This window comes from Ictidomys tridecemlineatus, chromosome 4, assembly GCF_052094955.1.
Source record: "Ictidomys tridecemlineatus isolate mIctTri1 chromosome 4, mIctTri1.hap1, whole genome shotgun sequence".
Taxonomy (NCBI): Eukaryota; Metazoa; Chordata; class Mammalia; order Rodentia; family Sciuridae; genus Ictidomys; species Ictidomys tridecemlineatus.
The window spans coordinates 87,043,030-87,057,076 of NC_135480.1; the positions used below are offsets into that span (position 1 = coordinate 87,043,030).

The window sequence follows — 14,047 nt, forward strand, 5'->3', positions numbered from 1 at the left end:
TTGACTCATTTAATGCCTCAACAATGTATGAGGTAGGTGTTGTTACCCCTGACGCCCATATTAAAGAACAGGAAATAAGTAACTTGTCCAGTGTCTTACAAGTAGTAAATGCTAGAACTGGAAAACAAGCTCAAAACTCTAGCTCCAGAATCTGCAAATTTGTGGTTAAATACACTTGACATTTGGGGGCTGGTGGCAATGAAACCAAGAAGCAATCATGGGGGTGATTTATACCAATTCCTTTCTTCAGAGGGGAAACTGGAGTTCCAGAACAGTTCATAATCTTGCGTGTCTGAAGCCTGTTCACCCAGCTCTACTACACCAAGTGATATGGATTTCTTCTCAGAATTCTCTTGGGCATGTCCTGGCTGGAAGAAGATTATCTTTTTGCTCAGGGGCCCTTTCCTTGCATAATCCTATTTATACCTCTGTTTCACTAGCATTGCAGACAAAATCATTAAAAGCAGCAGCCAGGTTTCTTTAGAAAGGGTTAGATTTAAAATTAGAGTGATATTGCACAATCCTGTGAATGCACTTTTAAAAATGCCCAATTCTGTGAATATACTTAAAAAAAACCCAAAAACTACTAAATTGTTTAAATAGACCAACTGTACGGTAAGTTTTATCTCCGTAAAGTTTCTTTCCCAAAAGAAGTGTATAATTTAAAAAAATAAAATTCCATTGTTTTTGAGATTCCAAATGGACTCCTCGCATGTAAAACACGGTGACCTCCTCACCCATTTATTCTTCTTATTTCACATTAGAAATTCAACTAAGAGGTAGGCTCCCAGCGCCTCCAGGATGAAAGATAAGTACAGAGGAATGTTTGTTCCTGAAGTTAAGCACTGATTTTAGATGTTTGTGTGTTGAGATTTCCAGTGACTACGTTGCAAATTTCACTGCTTAAAAAAGCTGAAGAGATTTTCAACTTAATTTTTTTTTTTAGTAAAATACATTGGGTTATAGACCTACTCCCAAAGTTTTAATTACAGCAATCATTTATTCCAAGTTTTTTTTCCATATTAAAGGTAAGTGAAAAAATTACAAAATTAATGTTTTAAAATGGACTTTTATTAAAGATCGGTGCCTGTTAACGGTATCTATTTTTAACTGGAACCTCTTTGCGGCTTTAAGCGCGGACAGCCACTCCGCCGGGTGCGAGTGAAGTGCCTGTCCACGTTCTCTCCCGATTTCTTTCGGCCTGGGTCAGTTCATTTGTTCCTGCGCGCTCAGAGTCTGTCCTGACCGCTGGCCGGGAAGGGGCCAGGCAGGGTGGGCGGACTTCCTGCGGCCAAAGGCAGCCCAGCCGTCTGCAGAGATCTGGGGGGTCCGAACTAAAAAAAGTTTCTCAAGGAGCCTTACACAGGTCCCTGCTCGGTGAAGCGCTAGGGGAAGACTGGATGGAGGACGAACTGATCACGTGAGGCCGGGAGAGGAGTGGGAGGCCGGGAGTCTGGAGGAATGTAGTAACTTGCAGGGAAAGTTTTCCTCCGAGGCCGGCAGCAGATTCGGCGCGGGCGGGCGCGCAGAGGAAGGAAGAGCCGGGAGGAGGCGGAGCCCGCCAGCGGCTCGGGCGGGCGGTTCTCTCAACTTTAGTTTTGGCGTCTGAGGCGAGTTTCTGTCTCAGTCGGGCGCAGCCGCCGCCGGGAAAAAGAAAGGGAGGAAGGAAGGAACAAGAAAAGGAAATAAAAGAGAAAGGGGGAGGGGAAAGGCAACTGGCTGTCCGGCTTCAGTCAAGGGAGTTGAAGGGAAAAAGTTCTCAGGCGCCGCAGGTCCGAGTTTCTCGCAGCCCCTCCCGAGGCGCAGCCGCCAGACCAGTGGAGCCGGGGCGCAGGGCGGGGGCGGAGGCGCCGGGGCGGGGGATGCGGGGCCACGGCGCAGCCCCCCGGCCCTGAGAGCTAGGATAGCGCCGCTCCCGCCGCCCAGCGCCGCCCTCGCCGATTCTCAGTCTCGGCCCGTCGAGCCGGGGCGTCCGGGCGGAGCCCTCGCCGCCTGGCCAGGGGGTGCGCGTCGCGGGAGGCCGAAGCCATGGATCCCGGGCAGCAGCCGCAGCCCCAGCAGGCCCCCCAGGGCCAAGGGCAGCCGCCCGCACAGCCCCCCCAGGGGCAGGGCCCGACGTCCGGGCCTGGGCAGCCGGCACCCCCGGCGTCCCAGGCTACGCCGCAGGCCCCCCCAGCCGGGCACCAGATCGTACACGTCCGGGGGGACTCGGAGACCGACCTGGAGGCACTTTTCAACGCCGTCATGAACCCCAAGACGGCCAACGTGCCCCAGACCGTGCCCATGAGGCTCCGGAAACTGCCTGACTCCTTCTTCAAGCCGCCGGAGCCCAAATCTCACTCCCGACAGGTAACCTCGTCGCCCTTCTCCCTCCTTCCCGGGCGGGCGGGCCCCAGGCTAGGGGGGGCGCTCGGGAGCCGCGGTTTCAAGCTCGGGCCTGGGGAGGGGGTTCCGGAGCTCCAGCGGGGGATGGGGGGGTGTCTCGTGGTGAAGTGGAAAAACTGGAGGCTCCCAGCCACGGTTGCGGGCCACTCCTCCCAGAGTCCCAAGCCGAGATTTGTTTTTCCCTTTGGAGTTTCTGTGGTTGCAGCCCCCCCCCCCCACGGGGGGGGCGTGCTTTCCCCCTTCTTCCTTTCTTTCTTCCCGGGGTTCCCGGGAGGTTGGCGGGAGTGGAGGGGGATGTGGGGGAGGAAGGAAGGGGGTGGGGAGAGTCGGGCCCCGGCCGCGGTGGGCTTGCACAATGCGCGCGCCTCCGCGCGCTCTGCACCTTCTCTCCCGCCGGGGCCGGGCCGGGGAGGGGGGAGGGGGACCTCTGGCATTTGTGTGTGGGTGAGTTGCCAGCGGCGGCGGAGTTTGTGAAGTTGAGCCCTGGGCCCCCTTTTCCTTCGGGGCCTCTCGGTCCACTTCAGTCTCCTGGGGAGTCAAATAATTGTTCTCTTGTTTTCCAGTGTTGATTAGGGGTGGGGGTTGAACCGGTCCATTTAGTTTCTTGCTCCTTCTCTCCCTCCCCTCCGCCTCCAGCTCCCGAAAGCATTTATTTCCCTCGCGGCCCAGGCGCTTTCAAAATACAGTATTCGGGCTTCCCCTGCCCAGACTTTCCTGGAAGTTGTTTTTGGAGTTTTTTTTTTTTTTTTCCTCTTTTAAATCCCTGCGTTTCCCTTATGCGTTGGAACTCTAGCAGGCTCGCCCTTATCAAACTTAGTAAGTTCACGTGTTAGTTTTCCTAATTGTAGACTATTATTTACAGTCTGCCGAAATGCTTTTTAAATTAGCCACATCTGTACGTTGCGCAGGAACTGAGTTGCGCATTACAATACGGAGGTTTTAACACAAGCCTTTGATAATACACTGCAGGTTGACTCATAGTCCGAGTCCTGCCTAGTTCAACTGTGATTAAAAGTTAATGTTTGGGAAGCGATGACTAATTCTAGGATCGCCATTGCTTTTTAATTCCTATTGAGGATATGAACATGGCTGCTTTTCTACACTCACATCGTTCGATTATTTTGCCAACTTGATTCAACATTGAAATGAAACGATTAAAATTCCGATAGGCCCTAGTAGACTTATTCAGTGTAGGGTTTTCTTTCTTTCTTTTTTTAAGAACTCGCTTCAGGCTAAACTAGCAAGGAACTTTGCCCAAGAGTTAATTGGTTTTCCAAGCCCACTCGGGCTGTAACTTGAGTGGAAAGAAGAGGTACCGCCCCCACTCCTATTCCCCTCCTTTTTGCAGGCCTGTTGTATTTTCTGTTGTAGACCAAGGGATTTTTGGAATAGAGAAAAGCTCACTAAACCTGATGACAAAAACTTGGGTTAAGGAGGAGGAAGGAAAAATTATTTAGTTGCTTGCCTAAACAATTTGTTAGATGTAGACTTGGATAGGCTTTTTTTCTATACCCCTGGAAGAGGGTTTCTGGACTCATTATGGGTAAATGTATATTGGCATGCACACTATAGACAACGCAGTGAAGTTGTTAGTTACATAATAGCCGTTGAAAATATATACAGGAGATTTCACTATTCGTTTTGTGGAGTCTGTAACCCAAAAAAGAAATGCAACTGAAACATGAAAAGTGTACTTGCACTTACAGTACATGGTGTCACAAGAATTTATATGCAGAAATTTGCAGATACATGTTATAATGCCCTGTAGTTTGTTTAATTTTTTAAAACACTTAAGTGTTGTGCATCTGAAAAATTATTTCTGCTAATGATTTCCTCATTAAAATTTAATCTGGTGGGCACGGTGGCGAATACCTGTAATCCCAGCTGCTTCGGAGGCTGAGGCAGGACGATTGCTAGTTCAAAGCCTACCTCACCAAGCAAGTTAGTGAAACCTTGTCTGTAAAGAAAACACAAAATAGGGCTGGGGATGTGGCTCAGTGGTTGAGTGCCCCTGAGTTCAATCTCTGGTACCCCCAACCCCCCAAAAAATTTTTGATGGGAAAGTCAGAAATATATATGACTTTGCCTTAAGGTGTAAATGCGTGCTGATTCCTTCAGGTTTTCTTTTCCTTGCCTATATGAATCTCGGAAATCCTAAGTTTTTGATGACCAAGCCCTAATTCTAATAAAGAAATTTTAAAAATATACAATATATGCTATGAATCTGGGTTGCAAATATTGTCCACAAATTAGGAACTATAAATTCTCATATCTTCATTTTCCTATTACAGAAAAAGACTATTTTACAAAAGAGAAAACAGATTCACAGAGGTTATGATATTTGTTCAGTGTCACATTATCCCACTTGGACTTGGAATTCACATCTTTGGGATTTTGAGTGCAGAATTTTCCTGCTGTTGCATAGTTGTAAATATGCATGTACATTCTTAGATCTGCTAGGTACAAAGAGGGTTTTTTTTTTATTCCATTCATTTTTGGACAGTTTTGAATCTTCTGAACTCATATAATGTTTGATGACTGATTGGTTCATCAGTAAATCAGCATTTGCTCATAGTGAAAAGTATGAACTTGTTCACAGTGATTTGTTTTTTTCTAGACCTAGGAAGAAACAGTAACTTTAAAGCCTAGTGAAAGAATACTTAGTAGTTCTTTGGGTTGTGCTTATACCTGGAATATTTTAGAACTTGGAAAAGCAGTGCTCTGCTGAGCACTGAGCTACACCTTCAGTCTTTGCCTTGTCCTTTTAGAAATTAGGTTTTAAAATTTAGTATTTACTATCTAGGAATCTTTCATTCTGTACTCGTTGTCTCTAAAAGATGTAGAAGCCATGTTTTATTTGTAGCAGGTAAAAATTCATTTAGATGAACTGCTCATCCATAAAATTATGTTTATAGAGCATATTAAAATTGCATCATTTGAGTGTTTTAAGAGAAGGTCTCAACTGTATTGCCTAGGCTAATTCCTGGGCTTAAGTGATCGATCATCTCATTTCTGCCTTTAGTAGTAGCTAGACATACAGGCATGGACCACCACAGCTGGTTTAAAGTTACATAATTTTATAGTATTTATTTGAACACCTGTGTTTCTTAGTGTTAGATATTAAATGTTGAAATTTACCTTTGCTATTTAGATATTTGGTTGCAATAAAATTTCTATCTAGGAAATTTGAAATTTTTTTTCTAAATTTTATTTTGTTTTTTAAATTTTCATTTTAATATTCCTAATAGGCCAGTACTGATGCAGGCACTGCAGGAGCCCTGACTCCACAGCACGTTCGAGCTCATTCCTCTCCAGCTTCCCTGCAGCTAGGAGCAGTTTCTCCTGGGACACTGACCCCCACTGGAGTAGTCTCTGGCCCAGCAGCTACACCTACAGCTCAACATCTTCGGCAGTCTTCTTTTGAGATACCTGATGATGTACCTCTGCCAGCAGGCTGGGAGATGGCCAAGACATCTTCTGGTCAGAGATACTTCTTAAAGTAAGTGAAAATAATAATAATAAAAGCATGTATTAGAAAACATACTAAAGAGTCAAGATACCGAATATTATTTTTAATATTTTATTTAATATTTATGTCAAGCTCAATGTCTTCTATAATGTTTTCTTTCTAGTTTGGTATGAAATACCAAATCCTGTATACCTTCTTTAGCATGGTTAATATTATCGAATGCTTGCTTGATTCTTGGTTCAGAGCCTTTTTACAGCCTCTTTTGGCAGTGTGGATAGTCTCATTTTGAGTTTTTGCCAAACGTGTTAATTAGTCTAGCAGAAAATAATTCTGAGAGTTAAAAGACTGTCATAGTCATGAAATGTGTATGGTATTATTTATATAATTATTCTATTTTTATTCTTTGGTTCTGGGGATTGAACCTAGAGCCTTGCAAATGTCAAACACACACTACTACTTAGCTGTATCCCAAGCTATCTATATTTTATAAAATATGTTATTGTTAGAGAAGAATTATAAGTAGGAATTTTGGAGGAGTCTATTTGTACAGTATTTTCAACTATCTTATGACAAACATTTTAGCTGTAGTTTGATGTGATTTACCAGTTTTTCCCCAAAATGTGAAGAGGAATATAAATTTTTAGGTTTGATATACACTCAGTGGCAAGCTTCTTTCAAGGTCATCAAAACAGAACCTCTCCTGGGAAAACAAGGCCACCTATTTGTTTTTATCAGTCTTTCTGTCTTTAACGAAATAGCAAAATTATATTAGACTGAAAAGACCTAAGTAGAATTTCATCCTCTCTAATTTTGAAATTATTGGTAAAACTTTAATTTTGTCTGGTTTGTTTGGATCTAGTGTACACATAATATTGTCTAAAACTCGTTGTTTTGAGGCTGAAATTACTCTTTAAAAATTCTTTTTAAATAATGAGATTGAGATAATAAAGTGAAAATTCATGTTTTGATTCAGATTTATCTTGATAGTCTACTCCCAGCAAATGTAAGATATATTTATTAGATCAAATAATGCAGTTAATGATATTCTTTTAATGTGTGTCTTAAAATGTGTTTTATATTGACTCTTTTGTTGTAGGTTGCTACTTTGCATCGTAAAATATAGAGTTCTATGACAGGCTTTTTAATAGCACCAGAGGAAAAGGTTTGATTTTTGAAAAGTTTCTACCAATTTTTTTATTTCTTTTCCTGCAACTTTTTCTTCTTTTTAAAAATTTGTTTTCTGGTATCCTGGTATCTATTTTAAACGGTTAGGTTTCAACCAGAAAAATAAAGGGCCTGAGACTGGAAAGTACACACAAGTCTGGCAAACTCATCTGCATGAGCAAGATCATTTGTTCTCAAGCAGACATCCAAAGTAAATGATTGAAAGAGCTGCTAGCTGAGAGGGATGTGTCTTGAAGGAGAGACAGTGGAAACAAACCAGGTTGTTAGGAAGAAAAAGAAAAAGCTATACTTTTTGAACCTCTCCCTGCTGGGTCACATGTTGACCTGGGGAGATTTTTAAACAGCCTAATAGCCTGTTTGCCTTCTTTCTTTCTTTGATGCTGTGGCTGAAAGTATAAGGTTAAAAGAGCAACATTTACATTCTTTGTTTTTTTTATCTTACCATAATTGTAGGCGACATCTGCCTATATTTTCATTATTTTGAATGGTCTTTTTTTTTTTTTTAGCTGAAATAGACTCTAGATATTTGTTTTTAAAATTTTCCAATAGGTCTTCCTTTGAAAAGAAATGTTTCTCTTAAAGATATTAATATGTAGATGAAATAATTAAGGGTGTACACATTTTCCCTGCTCATCTCATTTCATCCCTTCCCAGACGGCCTTAAAGACCAGGCCAAAGTCAGAGTTATGCTCTTTGCAAGATTGGGGAAAGCTTCCTCCAGAAAGAAAAAACTGGCAAGTGGAGAGGTTAGACAAAATGTTCTTTCCATATTTTTGAGAGAGACTCATGTGAAAGTAAGATTAGGCTTATTATAATATGAGAAGGTTTGATTCTGTAAAACTTTCTTGTATCACTTTTCAGAAATAGAATGCTTTTCCCTGAGAAGTAAATCTTGGTCAGTAAAAGCAGGTGAGATGAATTAGTTGATACCTTTTGGGATTGTATATAAAGAGGGCCTCTAAGCATTGTATGTGGAAGACAGATTGTGGGCTTATAAAATTTCATATTTTGGGGGCTGGGGATATAGCTCAGTTGGTAGAGTGCTTGCCTCACATACACAAGGCCCTGGGTTCAATCCCCAGCACAATAAAAAAGAAAAGAAAAAAAATTAATAGTTTTCAAAGTTATCTGCCCTATGAAAATATGCAGTTTGAAGAAATGTTAAGATTAGCTTACCTTCTCAAGTTATTTTTGTGTATACTAAACAGCTAAATGGAATTAATATCCTCCCTGAATAAAAGATGATGATAACCTAAACTTCAAATTCATTTTTGTCTTAGTTTTAATGTCTTAGATCAGAATCTCATACTGGGTATATGGCGAATGCCTGTAATACCAGCTACCCCGGAGGCTGAGGCAGGAGGATTGAAAGTTTGAGGCAACCTGGGCAATTTAATGAGACCCTGTCCCTCAAAATAAAATAGAAAAAGGGGCTAGGGATGCAATTCTGGAGAGCACTTACTTGCTTTGCATGTGTAAGGCCCCAGATTCAGTCCCCAGTACTACCAACCAAAAAAAAAAAAAGTTCCTTTTGCAATGTTTCTTATGTATTTTGTGTCTGAAGATTATTGTTAGCAGCTGGAGATAGACTAAAGTTTTAAACTTGTTGTATGCCTATATTTGAACAGTGAAAATTTTATCTTACTATGCATTATTTTAAATATTTGATGGAGCTTTTAAGTTACAAAGTATAGCATTTATTGAGATTTATGCTCGGCAGGTAAATGGCCCAAACATGCAAGGTGATGTAATTTGAGAGAACACCTAGAAATGTTGACTTTGGAAACACTAATTATTAACTTTGACTGTAGATAAATGTATTTTTAAGTCATTTGGCCAACACTCTATTTTGAAGGCAGTATACTGAAGAATTACAGCCATCATTAGTATTTTTAAAGCCCTCCCTGGGTCAGTGAGACCTTCTGGAGAAGACTTGACCCTTGTCTTGGCAAGTGATATAATGGAAATATGGTACTAGGACAGTTATCAATCGTAACATTTTCAAGCTCTGAGAAGATTATGATATATGTGAAAAGGACTAGTCATTTTATACTACATATAATACTTTTTCTACTGAACTTCCTGTTTGAAACTAATTTCTTCAACATAGTACCTTGAGATTTATTTTAAAAGAATTAATTCTCTTTACAACTCAGTTACTGCCTTCTTCAGCTGTCCTTATAGTTTTCCTACAGGAAATAGTTTTTCAAGTAGTTGGTCAACAACTTCCTATTTCTTTATAAGCTGCTGAATAACTTCCTGAATTGGTATTCTATAATATCTTTGGTTACTAAGAGTGTTTTTACCTCTCAGATTTATTTTACTGACTCTAATACCTTGTTAACCATTACCACATACAGTGAACTTTTTGTACATACTGTACTGTTATAATTCAATTTAAAGAATGTGATCCAGTGATTTTACAAGCTTGTATATTTGCATTGTTTTAATATTGCTGTTCTAATAATTTTTAAAAGATAGTTTTATTTCATTTTTATTTATCATTTTCTGAACAGTGGTGTTAGTGTTTTTACTTCTTTGAAGATTCAAGATTTCTTGTGGTTGGGATTCACTTAAAAGTTATACTGAGTGGGGCTGGGGATGTGGCTCAGTGGTAGAGTGCTCGCCTATTGTGCATGAGGTACTGGGTTTGATCTTCACCACATAAATATAAAATAAAGATATGTGTCCATCTAGGGGCTGGGGTTGTGGCTCCGGTAGAGTGCTCACCTAGCATACATGAGGCACTGGGTTCGATCCTCAGCACCACATAAATATAAAATAAAGATACTGTATCCATCTAAAATTAAAAAATAAATATTTTTTTTTAAAAAAATCATACTGAGTATCTTTGTGTGTGTGTATAGTTGTTGTTGATGATGAACCTTTTTTGGGGGGATACTGGGGATTGAATTTAGGGGCACTGAACCATTGAGTCACACCCCTAGCCCTATTTTGTATTTTATTTAGAGACAGGTCATTGAGTTGGTTAGCACCTCGTTTTTGCTGAGGCTGGCTTTGAATCTCAACTTCCCAAGCCACTGGGATTACAGGTGTGCGCCACCACGCCCTGCTTATTCTTATTTTTGTGTGGCTCTAAGAACCCAGTGCCTCATACATGCTAGGCAAGCACTCTACCACTGAGCCACAATTCTGGCTTGAATATTCTGAGTATCTTGATCTACAGTTTAAAAGGGTATTTTTTTCAGAGTCGTTTTTTTTTTTTTTCCTTTGACACTGTGCAGGATATAATTTAGGCATATACCATCATTAAATAAAACTTGCCTGGAGGATCCAATTGATGCTACAACTATTTTAGAAACAAATGTTCCACTGCCCTAATTAAAGCTTTCATGATCACCATTGTTTCAGTTAAAGGAAACAAACTGCTTTTTTGTTATAATTTGATCATACTTTCTCTTCTCAAATATTTGCCCAATGGAAAATCATAAACACATATGGTGCGTACTATCAGAATAAAGATTAAATTATTTTTAAAAAGGAACAGTTTCATAAAGAATATAAGACTATGCTGTTTGTTTTAACTGTAGCTAATATAATTCAAATGACTTTCATTTAAAAATGAAAAGCTCTTAACTTTGCCTTTAAACATTAGTTAAGCTACATACACATATCACAACAAAATACAACAAAAACATTTCAAATTGCAATCAAAGTATTTCCCTGTCTGAGGGGAGGGTCAGTCTCTGCCTGTTTGTCTTGCTATTGAAACTGAGTGGAGAGAGAAGATGAAAGTATGCCTTAGCTCTCAGAAAAAAAAGTGCTTGCTTATGCTCAGTGGGTGGGCATCCCTGGGAAGAATGGCCCCCACTGGCACATTGATTTAGGGAGAAAAACTCAGGAGGAAATGTATTCACCAGTGGCAGAAGAAAAACAGTTGGAAGATAGTGGATGTGACAGAGTAAATAGAACATAAAGATTAACTGATTTCCTGGGGAAAATAGTACTTCTGAGGTGATCTTAAAAAAAAAATATTTAATTAAGAAACCAGATATTTAATACCACAACCTATTGTTGCAAGATGGTAGGCTGATTTTCTTTGAAATATAACATTCAAAACTACCCCCAAGCCTCTTATTAACCACTTTTAAAATAATTAAAAACTAGATAGTATTTGAGTAAATTTAAAAAAAAAAAAAAAGCCCAGAAAACTTTTTGATTCCCTAAGATCAGTTCTTCAATAATATAAAGAAATATATTTTTCTTTATAGTTGGGGAAAAAAATGTAAATTAGCAACCTAACATAGTAATGAGGTCATGATTCTGAATTGCCTTTTACCTTAATGCTTTTGGGGAGAAGTGAACTCTAAACTTATATAACCTTTTAGTTATCAGAATGTATGTTGGAATTTAGATTTAGAAAAAAAAAAAAGAACAAAATGAAGTCATTTTAGAAATCAGCTAAGATTTAAAATTATTCAAAATTAATTTATTCTCTATTGTAATAGCATAATTTAGTCATTAATTAATGGCTTGAAAGTTTAATGACTTGAGTAGCATTGTACTCTTAAAAAACTGTTGTATAGCTGTGGTTACTAAGTGATAAAGTTCTTACAAAAAGAGCTTTTGATTCTAGGATTAATCAGAACTTTAAGCCATGAAAGGGACATTGCTATTTTTATGAAGAAGAATTGCTTCATGATTCTGGTTGCTCAAGTACCATAGCACCAAAATTCCCAGGAATAAGTAATGCCACTCGGGAAGCACTTTATTTATGTAGGGCTTGACCCCTCCTAAAAGAAAACAAAGAAGTTAGTATTAATTACAACAGTCCTTCTTTCCCCCCTTCATATTCAAGATGAGGAAAAGTAGTAAATAGTTTAATTTTTATTTGGCTCTTAGCATGAGAAGGATAATACTCTATATTAAATGACAAGTTATTATTTTTCATAAAATGTTGCAAATTAATAAAATAATGGAAATGGAAGTGTTGATTAAAATACCAGGTTTTGCTGGGCCTTGGTGTAGACCTGCAATCCTAGCTACTCAGATGGCTGAAGCAGAAGGATCACAAGTTGGAGGATAGCCTGGACAATTTGTAGATCCTGTCTCAAAAGGGGTGAAGGTGTAGCTCAGTGGTGGAATACTTGCTTAGCACTGCATTCAATTCCCAGAACCAGACATATAAAAACCTCAAAACCAAAAAAAAAAAAAAAAAACCAGGTTCTCAAATCAAATATTTTCAGTGCTTTATTTGTGTTTAATGCTTTTATCACTTCATTTGTCTTATGTGCTTCTCTTTCTCTTTGTGGAATAATTTTAGTAAACTTACTAAATTATTCTTCAACTGAGTCCTGATTTAGTGGGGATAGGTGAGGGGACATTTTATTAAAAGCTTATTCCTACTCCTCCTCATAATTGTTTATTTAACTTGAGGAGGATTGAACCCATTGCCTCATGGGTGCTAGGTGAGCACTATACCACTGAGTCATAACCTTAGCCCGAGGAGGGTTATTTGTTTGTTAACCAGGGGCTTTATTTGGCCAACAAATATATTTAGAGAGATGTGCTTTTTGATAAATGCATGAAAACTTACTACAGAATATTTATTAGGGGTTTAGAGTAAAGATAACCTCTTTTGGAGTGCTAGTATATGCTTTGACAAAATCAAATATAGATTAGAAAGTTGTTTGAACTCATATATCCCAATTCACTTATAATATGGAATAGGTTCTTGGGAAGTAGGCCCTCCAATCTAGGAGATGTGAGCTATTTATTTATTTTTAATTTTTTTTAGTTGTTGATGGACCTTTAATTAATTAATTAATTAATTTATACGTGGTACTGAGAATCAAACCTATTACCTCATGAATGCTAGGCGAATGCTATACCACTGAGCCACAACCCCAGCCCAGATGTGGATTATTGTTTTGTATAAGACATGAATGTGGGGTTCTTTTGTTTTTTATTTATAAAACTATCCTTCCTCACTTTCCTTCTTCATTAATCTGATTTTGTGGATTTTTTTTTTTATTAGTTGCTCAAGACAATACAATGATCTTGACATATCATACATTTGATTCAAATGGGGTATGAATTCTCATTTTTTGTGTGTGGATTTTTTTTAAAATAAAAGCTTGTTTTTTATTATAGAAGTATCACTTTCATTAGAATATTAGAAAATTCTAGAAAGGAGAAAGGAGAAGAAGCAGCTGGATCCTACCAATGAAGGGTGTTTGGAAATACTTGCTTCATCATTTCATTTACAAACATATACTTTGAAATTTAATTTTAAGGGAGTAATGTATATTGATGTAGAAAATTGCTTGATATTATGAGGGTTTTTGTTTATCGTTTTATCCGGTACTGGCCATTGGCCTAGAGCCTGTACCTATGCTAGGCAAGCACTGTATCACTGAGCTACATTCTCAAATCAATACCGTTAAGACTTTTATTTAATAATTTTTTTTTTTTTTTTGGTATATGGATTGAACCCAGGGAAGCTTTACCACTAAGCCACTTCATCAATCCTTTTTATTTTGAAACAGGGTCTTGCTGAGTTGCTGAGGCTCTCACTAAGTTGCTGAGGTTCTCCTCATACTTGCAGACTTCCTGCCTCAGCCACCCAAATTACTAGGATTATAGGCATGTGCCACCATGCCTGGCTATATAAGATTTTTAAAGACAACAGTGATCTCTTTTTAATCTTTGGCTTTCAGTCTCCAGAAGCAAATACTTTTTCAGTCCTTTCAGATTTCCCCCTCCTTGATACTTTTTAAAATTCCATGCTTTTTATAAAATTATTAATATTTTCTATATGCTTATTCATTATTTCTTTATTTTCTTCATCCCTTACAATTCTCATTTCCTTAATCTTCCCAGTAGAATTACTAGAATTTGGGAGGGGGTTATTTTTGTGTTTTTATGATGATTTAAGTTTTTCCTCCACCTGAGCTGTATATATACTATGATTTTCTTGAATACTTTTATATTTTCTTGGAATTATTAATTGCATTTTCATTTGCATATCTGTAGCTTTTTTGCCTC

At 38.8% G+C, this 14,047-nt stretch overlaps 1 protein-coding gene across 8 annotated transcripts in view; it reads left to right on the forward strand.

Moving 5' to 3' along the window:
• The first annotated feature begins 1,241 nt into the window (after positions 1 to 1,241).
• The window catches only part of Yap1 (Yes1 associated transcriptional regulator), a 110,065-nt gene continuing 97,259 nt past the window's right edge, over positions 1,242 to 14,047 (forward strand). For 3 of the 8 annotated variants that reach the window (XM_078046924.1, XM_078046919.1, XM_078046923.1), the window contains exons 1-2: positions 1,244 to 2,349; positions 5,634 to 5,884. In XM_078046924.1, coding sequence (XP_077903050.1) covers positions 2,029 to 2,349; positions 5,634 to 5,884 — 572 coding nt within the window. In that variant the 5' untranslated portion in view covers positions 1,244 to 2,028. Of the gene's footprint in view, positions 2,350 to 5,633; positions 5,885 to 14,047 lie in introns of all 8 variants that reach the window. The other 5 variants (XM_078046922.1, XM_078046920.1, XM_078046918.1 and 2 more) reach the window with 4 other exon arrangements.